This window comes from Boleophthalmus pectinirostris, unplaced genomic scaffold (assembly GCF_026225935.1).
Source record: "Boleophthalmus pectinirostris isolate CB_2022bp ecotype Guang Dong unplaced genomic scaffold, ASM2622593v1 HiC_scaffold_15, whole genome shotgun sequence".
NCBI classification, from domain to species: domain Eukaryota; kingdom Metazoa; phylum Chordata; class Actinopteri; order Gobiiformes; family Gobiidae; genus Boleophthalmus; species Boleophthalmus pectinirostris.
This window is the reverse complement of record NW_026571070.1, coordinates 16,965,444-16,986,221: the sequence shown is the minus strand read 5'-3', so window position 1 is coordinate 16,986,221 and position 20,778 is coordinate 16,965,444. Positions and strand designations below refer to the sequence as shown.

The following is a 20,778-nucleotide window of genomic DNA, read 5'->3' as shown; positions in this document are numbered from 1 at the left end:
AAACATCCTTTAAAGTTATTGGTGAAGTAAATATAAACAGTGGAAATACAGTGGATGTCTAGGGTAATGTCAGCAAATAACTCTAAATCTAATGATATTTTGTGTGTTTATTTAGCAGTGCTTTCACTGACACCTACTTCATGGAGTCTAGCCCAGTTGTGTAGAACAGAAGGTTCATTTTTCACTTAGATCAGTTTAAATGTCAATGGCAAAAAACAATCACATTCATCTATATATATTTTTCTAACAGTACCTGGAGAGTTTGAACATTTTTTGCAATATTGAAGAACTAGCACCTGACAAATTTTACTCTACTTTCTACTTTTAACATTTTAACACAGTTATAAAATAAAGGTACACTGCATAAATTCTCAACAGAGTCCACCAACTGCTTGTTTCCATGACGATTGCTTGGAATGCTCCACAGTAGGGCATTCATCTCGATGGAGAAAGCAAGCGGTGATACCAGGTCAGAAGAATGTAGGTCTTTCAAGGTACATTTGAACAATAAATACACAGTGAAATAAATATAAGATGGATATTATATATTTAATGGTGCAAAGTAGGGATGTAACAATAACCAAAATATTGTGATATCGTATCATCAAAAGTCTCACAATAATATCATTGGGCATTACAATATATCAAATTACAAGTTCCTTTGCTTAAATGTTTTTTTGTTTTTTTTAATAGTACTAGCACTAGCTAATAAACATTATTTACAGCACTAGCACAAGCTAATAAACATTGGTAACTACATATCCCATGATTCATTTCAGCACAGACAACATTAAGTTATATGTTTTTTACTTGAATTGTTGGGATTATGACAGTAACAACTCACACCAAAATCTTCTCAGGGTATTTTAAATGTAAAGAAGTGTCCCATATACAAATATATCAACCTCTCCAAAATATTGCAATAAATACCATACCGTGAGATCCATATTGTGATAATACCGTACCTAGAGATTTGGATATCGTTACATTCCTAGTGCAAAGCAATAACATCTCCATGGAAGCAATCTTGTGACGGAACTCCAACCAGAGAAGTTACACTATGCACCTTTAAACTCTACCACATGTATTTCTTTTAGGTAAACAACACTATGCCCTACAAATAGTTGTGTGATTGGAGTAAGCCTGAGTGGTCCGCCTGCAGCCCAAACACTAGGCCAGCAGTCGGCCTACAGGGGGCTTCTCCCAAAACAACAGGGAGAGCACCTGGGACCCTCCTGAGACCCTCCCAGCTCAGAGCACAGCACACACCACAGCTCTCTAAGCAACACTCAAACACTATGGGACATTTACAAGGGCAGGGCTGCTAAATATAAACACTGGTCTGTCCAAATGTCCATGGATCTGTCCAAACTGGGTTACATTCAAAACAGTCAAGAGTTATGTCAGTTTCAGACAGAGGGAAGTCGGTCTGTCATAATAAATGCTATATCGACTTCAATATATGAAAGCTGGAACCAGAGTCAGTATTTATCATAAATACTCCTTCTTACTCTCCTACTCCTTCCTTCATACAAATGGGAAACGTTTTGTTATGTTTTGGATTTTTGTAAAGATTTGAGCTGTAAAGGGTTGAATAAATAACTTCTATGATGCATTAAGTGTTATCAAATGTCATATATTTATTGCAGTTCATGTTCATTAACAATACTGTATAGAGAATAGTTTTTGGGGGGGAATGATTCTTTAGGATTTTAGAGTCAGTGGTATAATGGTTTTAACATCACATTTATCGTTTATATTTTCTTCAGCTGTATATCATACTTCAAAATTTGTTGTCATGACAGGAGGGAAGGGCCTATGTGTTTTAGAATGATAAAAAAGAGGCAAATCCTCAACATGCTGCCATATAAACACGAAGCGGAAAGCCATGAATATCAGTGATTTGTTAATAACAGAAAAGAAACTTTTAAAACTTTTTTTTTTATATATATTATTGGTGTGACATTTTGGTGAAATGTTTTTCAACTGACAGCAATTGTGTCTGCATTTGTGAATAATGACATTTAAAACTTGACAGAAGACACAGAACTTTATTCCAGTTTTTGTTTCATGTAGATAGGCCAAGCAATTCCACATTTTTTTTTAAATCTGTTAAATAAAATAAAAGACAAATTTTAGTATAATCTGACCTGCCCTTCACCACATTTTCAACTATGGCTTCTGCAGAATTTTGAGAAACATTATCATTAACACAATGTACACATAAATCTCCACCTGTTTGTGTGTTCATAAGAGACATTATTTCAGAGAGCAGGGCTGACGTTGACCCTGATCCAGCCAAATGAAAGCGTTTAGTGCCGGGTCATTACACCGTTAAACTGGGGTGTCACTGCCAGGTTAGAGGGGAGAGGAGATGGGCGGACAGCAGACACGCCTTCAATTACATTCTGATTTGTCCTGCTCTCATGCCTCATGTGTCATTCAACTGTCGTCTCTTCATCACTATAAGACTTAGCAAGACGAGTTGGTAGGATAATTTAGGAATCTTGATATGTAATCCCTGTTTTCCAATTAGGGTCTATATAGGGACGTAGAGTTTTAATTGAAAGTTTATTTTAAATATTATCCAGTCGACAGAATTTAACCTTCTTTTGTTAAAATAGAGTAGTATTTGTATCACACAGCAGTCAATGAATTTAAGCAGCTTATATTTTTACATCTGTTTACTTCTTCTCATTCTCCAAAAGCTGTGCAAAATGTACGTGTTACTTAACCAACATTTACAAAATTTACATGCAAGCATTGTTTCCTCACCAACTATGTACATGGAGTTGTTTTTACATTCCTCTTTAATAAGTCTCTTAGCAGTGAAAATATCATTTTGAAATTCCCAGCATTGTTACGTCACAGGCAAAAGTCCACATGTATTAATAACAATACAAATAATAATGCCCTTTATCTTTTGGCTAATTTCATTGCTGCTTATATCCAGTTTACTAAGAGTTGTCTTGCATGATGGAGAAATCTTATCCACCTCAATTGTCTCTGACCTTCAAGATTTCTTTAACAGTGATACTATTTTGCAATCTTAAAAAAATGCACAGTTTGTGAAGAGCACAAACATCCCTTGTTCCCTTGTTTATTGCTGCTGTTAGTTTCTCTCTGAGTAAAGCCCTCAGTTGGTGCTCTTCAAACACATCTCAAAATAAATCAGGAGTCCTCAAGATTAACACTGCCAAATTATTCATGAAGCCCGGGTCTTTCACCTCTCCAGACCAGAAACAGAACAGGGACCTGGGCATCATGTCACACCGTTGTAACGAAAACATAACCTATAACACATTTTTAATTCTCCATGTGCAAACTCATGATTAAGCGTTTCAACAAATAGTGAAAACATATGCAGTTAAGAACAATGATTACTGCTTTTACCCTATAATGATCGTATTTCTTTTCAGTATTTCCTCTTTGGTGGTCAACTTGGCAAATCATGCGACCTAAATGTGTTTATAATGTATGGCAGGTGCCCTTGGCCTTTTACACTTCTAACTATTTTTGCTAGTCCCAAGCTAAATGACATAGTAATAAAACTGCCATTTTAATTATGCAAATAATCACTTGACGTTGGCTTGGAGTATTCACACTTTTAACTCTCTATAGAATTTGAAGGGTTCATATTATGATATTTTCTGATCTACGTTCTAATGTTTCCTCATCAAAAACATATCCAGACTTGTGTTTTGTTTCATTCACACATGTTTAACACACAAACGCTGCATATTTAGCTTGAGTTTCTCTCAAACAGCAAACATTCTGTCCCACCTTGTAATGTCGTGGAAGTGCTGTGTCTTTAAACTCCATAAACATTCACGAGAATCATTTGGATAATGTCAGCCCTGGAATTGCCAATTCCACTATTCTACTCTACTAAACAAAAGGTGAAAGGTAGGTCTTAACTTGAAAACTACTGTTTCGTGACATCACAAGGTGGAACAGAGCATTCTGAGCTTTGGAATATAAACATACAAATAATAAAGGACTACTTAAACATGTGTGAATGAAATAAAACACGACTCTAGGCCTGTTTTTGGGGAGGTAAGCACATTCTAATATGGCTTAAATCTCACAAGAGTCAATTTTGTGTAATATAAGACCTTTAAGTTACATTCAGTTTGGGCATCCACTGTGCATTTAGGTCTGTTGTAAAGTAAACTCAGTGGAAAACATGACAGAAGAGACGTTTTGAACAAGCATTACATTTGCAAAGCAGCATCTGTGCATGTAATCAGGGCATAAATGCAGTTTGGTACAGTCAGGGACTTGAGGAACTTGATTAGCAGCTGCCGGTGTGGCTTAAACCTGAGCGGATGTGGGAAGTGGAATAAGCTGTATCCGAACAGGGAGAGCTCAGAGGGGGTATCCGTTTAGCAGTGACCAGCCCAGGCTCCTGCTTATGCCTCTGTAATGGGCTTTGGACCTGGCTCCCAACGGAGAGTTTGGTTGACAATCTGACAAAGTTATCTCGAGATAAATCGGTTACAGATTTGAGGGAGCGAGTACAGGGAGAGAGGGAGAGTGATGTTTTGATGGAAGATGCACGCTGTAGCCACCAGGTCTAGCAGGTTGCCCTTAAGGTAGATAGGGAGACAACAGTGTACAGACCACTTATTGTTAAATCTGATAGTGTTATTAGAAAGCAAATTTGCAAAGGCAGAATTCATGTGAAACGCCACGAGCTAGCCTGCAAACCCTATAGGAAAAGATCACAACATTTTAGATAGGGCCCAAACCAGCACGAATGCTATCGGCCAATCGCAATCTATTTAACTAATAACTGGTCCTGTCTTTCACTTGCATACAACAAAACAAACTTGTATTTTCAGCAGTACACATGGTTTACCTATCACCAAGCCAGGCCTCTTTTTAATTCTCCAGATAAGAGCACTTTACCATGATCCTGTCACAGTGGGTTATCTGCAGTGCCCTTAGCCAGTCTGTAGCAGTGGAGCAAATGAGGGCCCTAAATGTCAGAATTGTTACGTTTTATTAAGTTAATTAGAAGCGGGGGTACAAAGAGGACAGGGCAAATGCAGATAGACAGAGTGACAAACAAAAGGCAGTGAAGACAATATAAGTCAATAGGGTATTCGCTTATTGACTATAATGCTTTTCTAAAAAAAAAAAAAAGTACATTTAAAAATACATAAATAGTCAATTTGCTTGCTTCAGTTTCTTTTTTCCTGTTTTCAAACACATTTGCACTTCATAAATAAGATGTTGTTAATAATTATGTTAATCATAGTAATTTCCATATCATTTTTACTGCACAATTTGGATATGCCATCAGTGTGTTCTCGTTTGCATTTACCTTCTGGGGGAGTCATCAAATAGTGTTTAGATGTGCTATCTTATACCTAACCATACCTTGATGCAACTCTTGAGTCACAGTGTGGAATACGCAGTAGACAGGACTGAAAACGAAAAGGAAACGTTTACTATTGGCTCTGAAATTAGAGGTTACAGGTGATTTTTCTCATGCAGGGTCCATTGCCTGCTTTGCTTGTTTCACTCTATGAAACAGTGTGAAACTTATGGAGACAAGTCGATGACAGTCAGACTAAGTTATAAGTTAGATCTGCGGAGAGTTGTTTTTCAATGTATTCTTAACCCACAAAATACGTTTAATTGGATAAATGCAGGATAGACAGTTAATGCCATACTGGAGAATAAAAAACGTTAACCTTTAGAGAAGAAATTTCCAGTATGTTACAAATGACTAAACGTTGCTAGCTGTATGCAGTTATCATTTGCTTTCTCTGGGTTGACACTGTTGATGGAGTAGTCATTTAAAAACAATCATCTCACAGTGTAAGCGTATGTGTCTTTTTAGTTAACAGTTTATGGATTCAAACTTATTCAAAAGCAGCAGCACCCAATCTTGTTTTTGTTCACAGTTGTATTGCTTTGCCTTTGTAGCTTACAACAAAAAGCACTGAATAAAACCTTGACAAATATAGAACTTGATCACAATCGCTTTTTGGTGAAACCTTAAAAAGACCTGAACACCATTTGTGCACAAAGAAATGCTGTGTATTCTGTATTCAAATCTCCTCTTATTATATTTCATACCATCATGCATTATACACACAAGACATTTTAGCTCAAAATGAAACCAAATTCCAAATGTTCTTCCTCTTGATCCTTTTTGATGCCCTTAAATCTGCGTTGTGTGAATCCCGTCCCCCGCGCTGACACTTGAAAGCCCGTAGCTGATCAATGCTTTGCGGACTGTACCAATCGATTAGCGGGTGAACACAGGCACGAGGCTGTAATGGCTGCTCCTAACTGAACGGCCTTCCTCATATGAAGGCAATTGTTCATTACAGGCCTATTTCATGGTCTTCGTCACTTCTCAGGCTTCTGTCTCTCATTCATTCGTGTTGGATATGGAAGAATGGCCCCGGGCTATATTGTCTGCTCACAGCTCCAATGTTGTCATGCTAGTTCCCCACGATTTTTTATTTTTTTCTTTGCCTCGTGCGATTCGAGACTTTGAAAAATTGGAAATGTGTTTCGCAGACTTTGGGAAGAGAGAGGGTTGAATGTGATATCAAGAGTTAGAGAGGGAGGAAGTCAGAGAATGAAGTTATTGTTTAGTTCAATCAGAATGGCAGAATAATGCATGGAGGAGGCCTTAATGTTTTAGTTATACTCAGGTTTAAGCATGCGTTTTATGTTTGTAAGGCAGACACAGAAGTAGAACCGAACTCTTAAGGGTTTTACATTAGTGATAAGTAACAGCTTAAAAAAAATGTTCAACTTTATCAAGCAGGAGACCAGTTTGCGTGCTATCTCTTTATAAAGAAAAGAACATTGAAATAGATCATTCTGCCGTGTTTTTGTTGTTATTTTAAATCAGATTCTCTTCCTGATTCAGGTTGACTCATACCTCTGACCAGACATTTGCACAATCCATTCTAGCATTCATTGCATTATTCATGGGCTTCAAGTTATGGTTGCGGTCCTCTGTTTTAATAGAAATTAAGTAATTCTAAGCATAATACTATATCTTTTGAATGGAAAAGAATCCTTCAAACAGGAAGGAATAATTTGCCTGAAACCCATAAATAAAAACTGCCACCATTTTGATAAATATTGCGCTTTATTGTTATTGCAGTGACTTACTTATAGTTACATGAACAAGAACAAGTATAACAGGTCCACATGATGCATTTACATATGCAGAGTTGAAAATGGCAACCTTGAGTTTTTTACTTTGTTTACTCACATGGGAGAGGTTCATGGAAACACAACTGATTTGCATTTACTGGTTTGTGATGCTTTAGGGCTGAGGAAAACTACTTCCAAACTTATATGGTTTCACTTTTGGAGGATAGAAATGGACTATTAAGAAGCTGGCCACACGTGATACTTTTCTTTTAATGGAAAAATATGCCCAATTAAGCATTACACTATTTTCTGATCATTGTAATAATGTTGTTTCTTCATCAAAAACATACCTGAAGTTGTGTTTTGTTTCATTCACACATGTTTAATGCACAAACCCTGCACAATTAGGCTGAGCTCTCCTTGTGAACACTCCTTGTGATGTCATGGAGTAATACAGGAAATGCTCCAGTGTGTTTTTAAACTCCATACACCTTCACGAGAATCACATTTCATTCTTGGAATTGACCATTTTTACTGAACAAAAGGTAAAAAGTAGCTGTTAACTTGAAAACCGCTTCATGGTATCAAAAGGTGGAACAGATTATTTTGAGTTTCGGAGATGTAGACAGACTAGGGTTTCTCAAATATGTGTGAATGAAACAAAACACAACTCCAGGTATGTTTTTGATGAGGTAACAACATTATAACATGAATTAAAGCTCACAAAGAACCTTCCTCTTCCTGTGAGATCCTTTCAGTCTGTGATGCAATTTAAGACTAGACTGAAAAATCACCTCTTCTCCCTGCCATTTAGTACTCACTAGTCAGGTTATCTTGGTGTTTTTATTGTAGTTTTCACATGTTATCTGTATATGTACTTGTTATAAGTATATGTAACTGTTTCTTCTGTATTGTTGACTTGTATGTGAAGCACTTTGGTCTGCTGAAGTTGTTTTTAATGTGTTCTTTAAATAAACTTGACTTGAACTGAATTGAGAAAAGTCAAGTTTGTATAATATATGGTCTTTAAAGAAGAAAATTAATAAATAATAAATAAAGCAACACTAATCAGCTAACATTTAGTTTCTGCATATTTATTCCATTGTAGGCTGACAATGTAAACAACAAATTAGCATATTTTGTTTAGTGTAGCTTTCTAATATTTAACTCCATGATGCACAAAAATGTAACGGAGCTTGCTCTCTCTACCCTCAGCGTATCTCAGTCCTGCACCGTTCTCCTCCGAAAAAGCCGAGAGCCATAAGTCATGGACCGATTCTTGACTCCTCGCAGTTGAATTATTTACCCTACATTTCAACAATATGTAAAGTACCCAAACCATCTCAATTGAAATCTGCTTGCAACACGACTCTGTGATTCTCCCCCATGCTACTGAAGAGAGAGGGACCCCAGGGCGTGACAGCAGCCATACATTATTCCCACTCACACACACACACATAGCTCCACACATATCTCTGATGCATTATTTCTGCCCAAGTCACAGGTGAATCTTGGGTTTTCATCATCGCGGTCTGGCTGTCCGGCTGGCTGCGCTCCGGTCTCATCTGTCCCTGGGTTGAAATTGCCAATAAAGAGGGTCTCATATATAGATCACCCCACTGGCGACCTGTCATGCAGACTATGATCCTGGCTGCGCGAGAGGGGAAGAGGGACAAATAACCCTCCAAATCTCCCTATATCTGTCTCCAACACACACGTATACGCACGGGTTAGACTTCCAGGCTTTTGGGGACTTTTGCGTTGGCTTATGTTCATTTTCTGGACACTGATCCTAGCCAGTTACTCTCCTATAACCTTAACCTAGACCCTAGTCATGATTTTAACCCAAACAACATTATGTAACTTTCAGGAGGTGGAATGTCACCTTGCATGCTTCACCATACTTTCATAACCTATTGTGGAACCACATTTCCATCTAGTTAAGCAGGAGGCCAAATAAGTGTCAGGTTTGTGGAGATGCAAGCCCGCTCAGAGTAAGGACAGTGCAATATAAACATCCAAAATAAAACAAAAAACATGCTTAATTTTAGTTTGTCTAAAAAGTTACACCGTGGTACTTTACATCATGTAGTTGATCTAATAATAAAAGATGATTTGGACCAGATTTTCGCTCACATAATAGAGGCAGATCCCCATGAATCGAGTGTGTATACAAACTCAAGTCCTCACAATGTGATAAACACCTGCCTGCACTCTCTATATGAGTCCGCTCCTCTTGAAAAGGCCATAAAGCGCAGTGCAAAGAGGAATATAGTGGACACAGACAGAGCAGAGACAAGCAGCGGGCCGGGCTTTCACTTCACGGCTCCAGAGGTAGTGAATCAAACTAATGGGTTAAAGACATGAAGACAGATGAGGAGCAATGGTGAGGCCCCCCAAATGTATTCTTATATGATTCCCACATTCATAGTCTCAGTATTGTCCAAATACCAAGCAGGTAATCCAGGTGAAATAGCCGAAACACCACCTAGGTTGATAAAAGTAAAATAAACCTTAACTTTTTAATATATAAAAAAAAAATCATTGCAATAGTCTCATTATTACATAAACAAATTTTGAGTATAGTACATGTGTTGTTAAATAAATTAGCTTCACATTGTTCTTTTTAACTCCTAGTGTCTTACTGTTAATGTTTAGTTTTTTAAAGGCAAAACACAGCTTGGCAGAATCACCAGGCTTCCACGTAACCTGCACTTTGTATTTTATGAAAGTCCCACAGTGCTCCCTGCTGGTCGTAATCGGAACAACATGCCAAACACGCTGGGACACGCTTAGAGGTGCAGCGATGGTTTGTTGTGCATGTTTTGTAGCCTCACGTGAGCTGCTTGAACCTAAAGCCACGTAAAAGTCTGCGTTATCGAGCTCACGGCGAAGATGCAATAAAGATTTGAGTCATGAATGAGAGACACAGAGACGGAGAGGGGGCTGAGAGAAGGAGAACGAGAGACTAACCAACCTGCATGGCCAGTGGGCAACCTCAATAAAAGACAATCTGACTTTTCAGAAGCTATAATAATCAAGATCCACCCACTAAGGCTATGTCTGTGGGGTGGAGGAGGAAATGCACAGTTGTAATTAATAGTACTAAGTGGTGTGTGTGTGTGGTACAGAGGCAGAGCTGGTATGACCTAAAGCATGTCCCAGAGTTAGGTTGGCATAAGCAGAGGATACAGCGCAAAATGGCTTTATTTCTTTATCTCCAGGCCCTCTCCTGATAAGCCAGCCTGCTTCTGCATATACGAGCACTTTCCAATGCTAATCTAGTGTCACAAATGTTAAGCAAAAGACACCAAATGCCACAGAAAATGTCATTGCTCCACCCTTGTCAGTGGCTCATCCAAGGTTTCCATCCCCCTTGTAAACATGTTCAAAGTACACTGATTTGCATGTGCTCCCTGTGTGTGATGGAGAGGGGACCAGTTTGTTGTTTTTCGCCCTTGGGTGGCTGTTTGTGCGCGGAGCAGCGGGGTGGTGCTTATAATCCCATCACTGGAGTCGTTCTGAGGGCCCATAGGACTCACCCCGAGCGTCGACATTTCTGGCATCCGCTGACTCCCTTCCACCAGAGCCCGATTCTCTGCAGCCAAATACACTCAGTGTGGACGGGAACTACAATACACTAGTTCATGGTGTCAGATCTGTGGTTGGGAAATATAAACTTCAACATAACTTCTGTTAATTATAAGAGAGTGGAGCAGTTGTGTTATTTCATTCTTCTAATTAATTTGTTTTCTGGCATAACTTTTCCTCAAATTTAAAAATATCATCTGACCTCTTGTGATAAGTGCAGGAATAAAAAGGGAAGCAGATAGAGAGAGGGCTAGATTTCACTGTTAATTTGTAGAAGGTTATAGAACGGTACAGTTTATTTTGGTAAATTTTATATTATAATCAAAATTACAAAGAGCCAGTACACAATATGCTATTTGGACACACTAGTTCATTGTGTCAGATATGCAATTGGGAAATATAAACTTAAGTGTAACTTCTGTTAGTTCTAATAGAATAGAGCTGTTGTGTTCAAGGCCATTCAAATGAGGCTATGTAAAACTAAAACATGATTTGATATTTTATTCTTGTAATGAATTTGTTATCAGGGACAGCTCTTTCTTTAATTTTAAAATATCATCTGATCTCTTATATTAAGTGCAGGGATAAAAAGAGGAAGGTAGAAAGATTTGATTTTTTAATTGGTATATGATGTCGCTATTCACATTTTGTATTATTTCATCATATTTGAAGACAATACATATTATACTATCTGGACTAGCACTACGATACACTCGTTCATTGTGTCAGATCTGCAGTTGGAAAATATAAACTTCAACATAACTGTTAATTATAAGAGAGTGAAGTAGTTGTGTCAAAGGCCATCCAAATGTCGTTGTCTGTTTGCCTATAAGACATGATTTGTAGTCCAAATACACCTAACTCAGAAATCATTTTAAACAATATTGGGTTCCTTTACAAGTGGCTTCAATTCACACATGCTATACTCACACATGTCCTTGAGTGTCCCTATGCAAACCTGAGATTTATTTGTCTGACTATAAAGTGTTTTGCATGTACTTGCCATTTCCCTGTAAGTACAATATATTAACAAGGGCTGTAAATGTAATAATGATTTAAAGAAGAATAGCCGATCCATTACGATTATTTTGAAGTGTGTTTTTATAGATGTTTAAATAAATCAGGATGTAACATGTTTAATTTGGATCTTACGTTGTATTGCATAAAATCATCTGTGAATAAAACATATTGATAAAATAATATATTTACTTTTGATTTTGATTATTTTTCTTTGGCAAGAGAACTGTGCACCTATGTGTTTGGTAAAAGTGCATAGACATATTGTTATAACCTGGAAACTGAGAATAGAAATACTTTTCATATTCGACTGAAGTGTTTTCTCAATAAGACATTTCCTCATAATTTGACAAAGAAAGGTACCTTATACAGCCAACACAATTCTCCATCTGCTGCCTGTATCTTTAGTGCCAACTCGACATTTCTGCTGGCGGCCATCTTTGCGTTACGAGACTGACCTAACACCAATGTGCAATTTTACCAATGGGCACTGACAGCGTTGGTGTCTACTCTTCACAACCTATACTCATCCTCTTTCTACAAGCATCTGTACTTACAATACTACGATATCTCCTAGGTCATGAGAGGTAACAGAAGCAAGAATACAGCCAGACAAATCAGTGTAACATGTCTTCATATGGGGATAGGACTGGGGCCTTGTTTATGGCTATGCCTGCTCTGCAAGCCCCTCGGCAGTATCCCTGACCCCACCGTAGATTTTCCTTACTAATGTGGCCCCAGATTGTGAATGAGAAAACTCCCAAGGGCAATACAGTTATATAGTCCACTGTAGCATGGGGATCACTGTGCTCAACCCGCCTCAGTCCAGACAAGATGTGGCAGCTTCAAGGCATTTAGTTAAAGGAGATGCTATCAACCGCTGCAGGCAGTTACAATGCCCATAAAACTATGACGTGCTGTGGGCCTATAAATAAACATCAAAAAATTGTAGAAAATACATGGAATTAGCTTTACCTTGTTCCACGGCATCTAATCATTTGTGATAGTCTGTGTAGTCATTCTTCTAATTAATTTGTTTTCTGGGACAGCTTTTTCTCAACAAATTGAGTTTAAAAATATCATCTGTTCTCTTATATTAAGTGCAGAGATAAAAAAAGGGGGAGCAGATAGAGAGATGTGTGCAAAGGAATAAGCGTCAATGGAAATAACAAAACATGCAGTAAAAATATGAGAAAAGAGGCCTAGATATTAAGATGTTAATTTTAATTTCATGTTATAGAGCAGTTCTATTTATTTTTGTTGATTTTGTATTGAAAGAGAAATGTGTGTAAATATCATTTTTTCAACTTTATTTGCATTGCTAGTGCCTTGGGAAATCACAAAAGGTATAATATTAACACTAGTGCAAAATACAACACTATTTGCTTTCATACAGTTCACATTGCAATGAGGTCCAAAGTGTCATTTTAAAAAGTGCATGCAAAAATCTGACTGTTGCTACAAAGAAGAGGCCACATCTCTCTCATTCAGCTCCGGGGCAGATGTGGCTACAGTTTATCACCATGGACTGCCAACTGTATAATTAATTATTACACCAGGAAGGATAGTGCATGCCAAACAAATATGTGATTTAGTTTAGGATGCAGAGCATTTGTTGTTGTTTGAATTATACTATTATACTTGGGACTATATCAATTTAGTTTACCAGCGTTATGCCCAACTTACTAAACCTACTCATCTCAAGTAAACATTGCAGTCTCAGCATGACCCTGGGGAAGCAGTAGTAGACTTCATTTCAGACGTAGGCTACATCTCTCTTCCTTTGCCCCATCTCTTTGTCTCCTTGTCTGTTTTATTGCACTCGCCCCACACACAGTCAATAAAGTCTCCGGTAAAATATGAGTTTGATTTGAATATCCACAGTCACTGACACCACCTGGAGCACGGTCGTCCAGGTGAGCTGTAACAAAGAGGGACCTTCGGGTGACACGGCAGTCCTGCTGTCGCTGTGTGTGATAAACAAGAGAGAGTACAGCTAAAGCCCACTCTTTGACTGACAGGTGACATTTTATTATGGAGAAATGGTAACACAGCAGTATAAATCTAAACAGACAGTGCACATAACACAAAGTCAGTGCACTCACGAGATAGGCAGAGTTAGAAGGGCTATGCTCTAGGACTTCACATTAACTTCAGATATTTTATTGTCATTCCAAATTTAAATAGATACTTTAAAACCAGAGTTACTTGTATTAGGCTACAGTTGGATCGAATTTTACAAAAATATGATCAAAAGACAGGTTATAGAATTTTCCACATATCACATATTTACACATATCACATATATACTTGTCACATATTTATTATATTTGAACATAATTTTGATTGTAAGTAATTATTAATTATTTTAGTAATTTAGTAATTAGTATTATTATTATTATTATTATTATTATTATTATTATTATTATTTTTTTATTTATTTTTTATTTATTATTTTTTTTCAATTATAGACTGTGATTTCAATTCAACGTTGATGCAATATAACGACAGGATGCTATGGTGCGTCTGATTCGTCAGAAGTTCCATCACTCAAACCTTTTATGGGCGGGACTTTGTTATTTCGTCCAATTACGTTACGTTTCTGATGTTCCTCCCTCAGTCAGTCAGAAACATGGCGATACGGGAGCTATCATCGCTGGAGAAGTATTTAGGACTGAAAAAGCCCAACATGTACACCACACAAGGGGACAAAAAGGTGATTTTATAGTGCTGCTATATGTTTAATCTAAATCTTTATTTAGGCGGTGGATAAATAGAAAGTAGCCGTTGAAATTAGCATGATAAGAGACAGCTATGGTCACGCTGAATGCTGAATGGCCATCTGTATTGCTATATTGCTGTATGTATATTGTTCCTCGATTCATTATTACTTCATGTTGTACTTTACATGAAGCGCCCTAGCCCCCTCATTTCTGTATGTGGTTTAATATCAACAACATCAAACGCCAGTAGCTTTATTCCTGCACTCAGCACAATAGAAATAGTACCATGCTTTGCGCATGCGCTCAGCAGCATCGGGTGGAGTTGACCACAAATGACCAGTAAGGGTGTCAAATTAAGATATGTAACTACTATAAGTAGACTGAAGTCGAGCCACTTTAGATTGATCTGAAATCAAAAGTGACATTTTTTGCTCTGAAACTACACAATCACATCTTATTTACATCTTCAGACATAGAATGTAAACCACTGAATAATGTGTTGTATATGTTTTTCTTCCCAGGTCCCTGTGTTACAGAGCAATAATTTCTCTCCTCTCGTTGGACTAGTGACTGTAGCTTGTCATCTGGTGAAGGAGGCCAAGCGCCCTGACCTGCTAGGGGACGGGGCAGAGGGCAGGGCAGTGGTGCAGCAGTGGTTAGAATACAGGGTCACCAAACTGGATGACTGCAGCAAAGAAGACATCAGAACTATCCTTAAGGTATGAGCTAGAGACATGCACCTTGGGCACTAATTCACATTAACTTATTATTATACACAGCATTGTACACAGCATCTCAAGGGGAAACATTTTTTTACACTTCCTCACCTAAACTTTGTTGTGTGAGTTGGCCTTGTTAAGATATTAGAGAAGGAGCAGTCTGATGTATGGCCCTACAGTGACATGGCCACACGCGACAGAGAAAAGACCCTTAATGTGCCTGACACCAGTCAGTGTGAAATGGATCTGCTGGCTCTGTGGGCAGGAGCTGGGTGCCTCTTGGCCGTGTTTTGTCAGTGTTGTATGTGTGTGTGTGTTTGTATGTGTATATGTTTTGTATGTGTGTTTGTGCACTTCACAGCAGGGCACAGTGTTGTGGCACGGCTGTGGTCTCACACTGAGGACCAGCATGTTTTCTGGACAGGCCTTTTAAATATTTTAATGGTGCCACTTACAGAAGGAAGTCGCCCTGAGCGGGTCATCTCTGGTGCCTAGTGCCCCCTGTCCTGTCCTGCTGCTGCAGCCATGTCCTTAACACTTGTCTTTTAAACACGCAGTCAGCTCCCATTAAAGCATCCAGGAATAAAAACTGTCAACTGTAACTGTCTCACCCCAGGAAACAAAATGCTCAAACTCATCTGTGTCCAAAGGAGACATTTGTTTTTGAAGTAAACGTCTTGCGTCTCATTTAAAGTGACATTAAATCAGAAGACATCTGAGGAAAACCTGCCTTAGTTAGAAGGATGTCGGGCTGTTTTCTAAGTATTTATAAGTGGTTTAAATCCAACAAGATGAAGTCTTTTTTCTCTGAAAATTGTTGTAAATAATTTCTGAAATCATTGTACACCACTTAACCTTTTTTACCGTGTGTTTAGCGTCTTGTAGCAGTTCACTGAGACATAGGCAGGTAGAGCTCTGGAGCTCCATGTGCTGCAGCCAGAAGGACAGTGGCCTCTGTCTGATGCTTGACTGGGCTTCAGCTCTGTAGCTGTAGGCAAAGCAAAGCAAGGATCTGATTGTAGAAAGAGGAAGTCTGCAGTCTTCATGCCTTGTTTGGCATCACCCACTCTTGCTGCACAATAACTCCATTTGCCCCCAAGAAGCTCTGTGTGCGTGGAGTGTTCTTCACACAATGTACAAGTGCTAAGATGGTCCCGTCCCCTGGGACCAGCCACGCCATGCACCACTTTGCATGGGCCCAAGAAACATGGAGTTTAGGACAGCTTCATTTGATCTGAAAGAGTTTAGTCATTTGGTAAAGAATAAACAGCTTGTTTTGTAGAGCATCTGGGCTGAGTCTCTCCTCATGAGCAGACGATGTCCCCCTCAGGTTACATATTATTCACATACGCACAGCACAAATGCATGCTGGGATGCACGCGCCTATACCTTACATACACTTACACATGCGACTTTGTCCAGTGAGCTCTATGCTCTCTTTAGATACATATGGCTCTTACAATACATGCACTGTGTGCTCCATTTCACTTTATATGCTTGTTTTGTTTTGGGGTTTTTTGCAGGAACTAAACGCCTACCTAGAAGACAAGGTTTACTTTGCGGGACACCAGATCACCTTAGCTGATATCTTCATGTACTATGGAACACATTCACTCATCGTAAGTTTCCATTCAACCCAAGCTTTTGGAAATGTTTTTGACAAAGTCTGAGATCTGTTTCCTTTTTTTAGACTTCTTAAATTCCCATCTTTTACATGGTCTCAAAAGTGTTCCCACCACTAAAAAAGATCACGTCAACCCTCTGCGTTCTTATCCAATTCAGTTTTCTCTATCAGCACTTAGTTAAGTCCAACCACAACTTTAATAGGCAATTTGTCACAGCGCATCACACACAATTAGACCAGTCATATGGCCAAAGGGCGCTGGGTACGACTTGGCTCTAAATGCACGGTTTGTAAACACATTCTCACTTGTCTTCAGAGAAATAAAATGATGTGGCACAAAGTGATATCTTGAGCATCCGACCAGGGACAAGTAAATTTGTTTCGCCTTGCAGGATGAAAAAGTCCGCTCCGAATCTGTAAAGACGGACGGAGGGAGAGATCACATGTTACACTATGTCAGTGTTAGTGGCAGGAACGAGCGGCTGCCCTGTGCCACCAGGCAGAGGGCGTCACTTCAGTTTGTGATCAGTGGCGTTTTTAACCTCCGGGGGGCAGAGGTCAGATGGTCAGACCCTCCACCAGTCTCTGCCCTGTTGTTCAATTTACCAAAAACAAGATGTGAACATTAAACTGACTGATGCTGGAATCCGATTAAAAGTTGTGGCTGGTCTTAATTGAGTAAAGCATTAATAAACAGGCCACTACTTGATACTACTGTTATGAACTTTTGACACACTTATTTACTGTTGACCAATATATAATTATGGACGCTTATAACTGTAGCATATACAACTATAAAACCTAACCTCATGTAGAACAGACAATGAAATTATTGAGACTGAATTGTCATAAAAATGCCTAAAAATACCGTCATGGTTTCATTGACCACACCTTTTTACATTACATTTATTTTTAGGATCAACATTAGAATGACCATTGGATTCCTTGAGTCTAGTATATATGTTAGAACTTTTCAGCCATTTCTTTTATTATTTGTGTTGGTATACAAGTGGTTTTGTCTTTATTCTTTTTGCTGCATATTAAAAAAATGTGTGATCTTGATCTGTGGAAGTTGCTATTGTACATACTTAAAGATTCACTGTGTAGCATTTCTAGTTTAGGCTATACCACCTGGCAAAACTATAACATCTCCATGTAGGTAGCAGATCCTCCACCAGAAACGCTGCACAATTCACCTTTAACGCACCTAACAAACTTTACCTTACTTGACTAATAACCAACTACTCTTGTTTTGTCTCCCTTATCCAGGTGGACATGAGTATCCAGGAGAGAGAGCAGTTTGTGAACGTGACGCGGTGGTTTGATCACGTCCAGCATGTCCGCGGGCTCAGACATCACCTGTCCCTCGTCTCTGTACTCCGAAACAGGATCTACACAAGCAGGCACCATTAAGACTCAACCTGGGCACAACCATGCATCTTCTCAGCTCTTAGGTCCACACAAGCCATGTCTGCAACTCAAAGTCAAGAGATTTTTTTTGTTACACTTCATAATAGCGAGACCTTAATTAGCCTTAAAAAAGCATGAACAAAGATACTAAACAAATAGTTTATTAAGATTGATTCAGGCTTTGTATCTACTTAAGCATACATTAAAAACATAGACCGTATATAAATGGACATAGCTAATCCACCAACTGCTATGTTCCAAATGTAAGTGAGCTTGGGCATGTTTCTGGCTCCATCAACTCCATAACTGCTCATTTTGGTCTTAAAATGTTTGGATTAACCCACTCTACATGATCCTGTTTTTATAATCACTTCTTATTCCTAATATGCTGCCCTACAAAGGCAAAATACCTTAACTTGCCAGAGTGTGAAACTGAGAAAAATGACTTCCAAATTTCAAAGCCATGGTTTCTCATATGGTTTTGAATATTACAGTTGTCATATTTTCTCGTTAAAACAATCAAACAGGCCCGCAATATTTATTCACATGATAAAGGAGGTCTCAAAATATCCCCAAAATGACATTAATACAATTTTTACCAAACATGATGTTACAGTGTTCTGCCTTTGTAGGGCAGTATGAATCTCTGCCCCAAATTTGCCCCTATAACTGGCAGCCTCAGTGAGCTTCATCTGACTGGAGCCGAATGCGGTCACACTCCCTTAGTCCACTTCTTTATACAGTCTATGATTAAAAATAAGAAAAAATAAAAATAGACTGACTGAATATATACAAAATGATGGGCAGAACAAGAGTGTAAAACTTTGATTGCAAAAAGATTATGGTTCAAGTAAGTTTAAAGTGACAGATGTTATAGAGGGTTTATGAGCAAAGGGGAAGAAACTGTTCTTGGTGTGAGGGGAGTGGTTCAAATAGTCTGTGTCCAGGGTGAGAAGGGTCAGCTGTGATTTATATTAAACTATTTGTTCATTATGAATTAAGTCATTCTTCATGCTTTATTAAGAATAATCAAGTGTCGTTATTGTAAAGGATTTTACATTACAATTTCCTTATCCTGCCATCCATGATTTTAGGTTCTTATGTCTGTTAAGCATTTCATCACCCTTAGTACCTCATGGCAATAGTATTTAAGGTACTTCATGCACTAGGGAATCCATGTTAACCATTACAGTGTCTCAAAGCCTAATCAAAAGCTCATTTTAATCTACAATGTCTTATTTTTGATGAATTTAATGTAACATATCAGATGCCAATGGAGCATTAACACAGGGTGGATTTTAAAAGTGTTTGGTTGAGGTTGATAATTTATTCCAAACAATAAATAGCTCAACTTTTTTTTTTTTCACTGAAGTCATTGAATCTCATTGAAAATCTCATTGGCAGTTATTTAGTCTAGGGAATAAATTTATTTAACAAAATACAGAATTATCTCTTTAAAATGTTCAGGTATCTGTGTGTTTGTCTAAATGGATCATGCTGCTAATTCAAATAAAATGTGCTAATATTAATCTGTCTTTTTATTTGTCCAAAAAGTTAGTTTTACATTCAAATTTATACTTTACAAGCCACAATGGTATCAGCATTCATAGTGCTGTGTTGACTTTGTACGTGAACATGATCGCTTATTTGGTTTAGTCATTGCTTCTCTGCCTGGGGACTTGGTCAGTTTCAAACCACACCAAGGTTATAATATTTTTTTGTTTTTTAGCTGTTGTATGCAACTCATAACTCTATTTCCTGGGATTATTATCTATGTGTTCTTGTTCCCAGTGACTTCTCTGTCCCACTTGTCCTGAGCAGTACCAGTCGTGTGGGCAGAGGCAGAGAGCAGTTTGAGAGATCAGAGACGGGCTCCAATCAGACCCACTACCACCACTGTTGATGCTGCGGGCCAGAGGAGAGAGAGAGAGGGAGGGAGGAAAGAGGAAAGTAGAGGGGGAGAGGAAAGGGAGAGAGAGAGGGGGGAGAGGGCAAGCCAACTCACCAGCTGCCACACACATCCAGCCAGCCAAGGCCAGAGTCCGGGCCCCTGGGCGACAGACAGCCACTGTGTGTCATTTCACTGGCTCTCCCACGGGGCGAGCACTGGAGAGAGGAGGCCGTATAGGGGAGAAAAGAGCACCCACGGGCCCCGGGATCCTTCTGTGACATGTGAACAATGATCTGCCTCCGAAAAGCCACTCTGCTGCTTCTGCTGCTGCCGGCGTCAGGCTGCAGACGAGTGTGGTTAAGCACTGTTTTAGGCAAATAAACTTTAGGAATGGTATAAAGGCAATACTATAGACTCTTATAGACACTGAAAATGTAGAGAATTAGTTTTTATTAATAGAAATATTTTTGGTAATTACATGTTCATCTTTTGTTTAGGCCACTTCATAATAGGTAAATGGTCAACAAAACCAACTCTTAAAAAAAGTAATTGATGCCAGGAAAGCATATGTTTACATGATATTTGATCTAAAACGCATATATACTGTTATTTGACAGATTTCTTGCTAGAATGGATGGACTGAGAGAAAACTGAAAACTTAAATTCAGTCAT

General features: G+C 38.6%; 1 protein-coding gene across 1 annotated transcript; it reads left to right on the top strand.

The window, feature by feature from the left end:
* Positions 1 to 14,343: 14,343 nt before the first annotated feature.
* eef1e1 (eukaryotic translation elongation factor 1 epsilon 1) lies at positions 14,344 to 19,744 on the top strand. The gene is made up of 4 exons (XM_020925722.2): positions 14,344 to 14,455; positions 14,984 to 15,181; positions 16,705 to 16,800; positions 18,075 to 19,744. The coding sequence occupies exons 1-4, from the start codon at positions 14,345 to 14,347 to the stop codon at positions 18,216 to 18,218; spliced, it is 549 nt and encodes a 182-aa protein (XP_020781381.2). The 5' UTR covers position 14,344; the 3' UTR covers positions 18,219 to 19,744.
* Positions 19,745 to 20,778: the final 1,034 nt, after the last annotated feature.

Coding starts and splice junctions, on each gene's coding strand:
- eef1e1 (XM_020925722.2), top strand. CDS start 14,345: ATGTTCCTCCCTCAGTCAGTCAGAAACATGGCGATACGGGAGCTATCA. Junction 14,456..14,983: donor CCACACAAGGGGACAAAAAG/GTGATTTTATAG, acceptor TTTTCTTCCCAG/GTCCCTGTGTTACAGAGCAA. Junction 16,801..18,074: donor ATGGAACACATTCACTCATC/GTAAGTTTCCAT, acceptor TCCCTTATCCAG/GTGGACATGAGTATCCAGGA.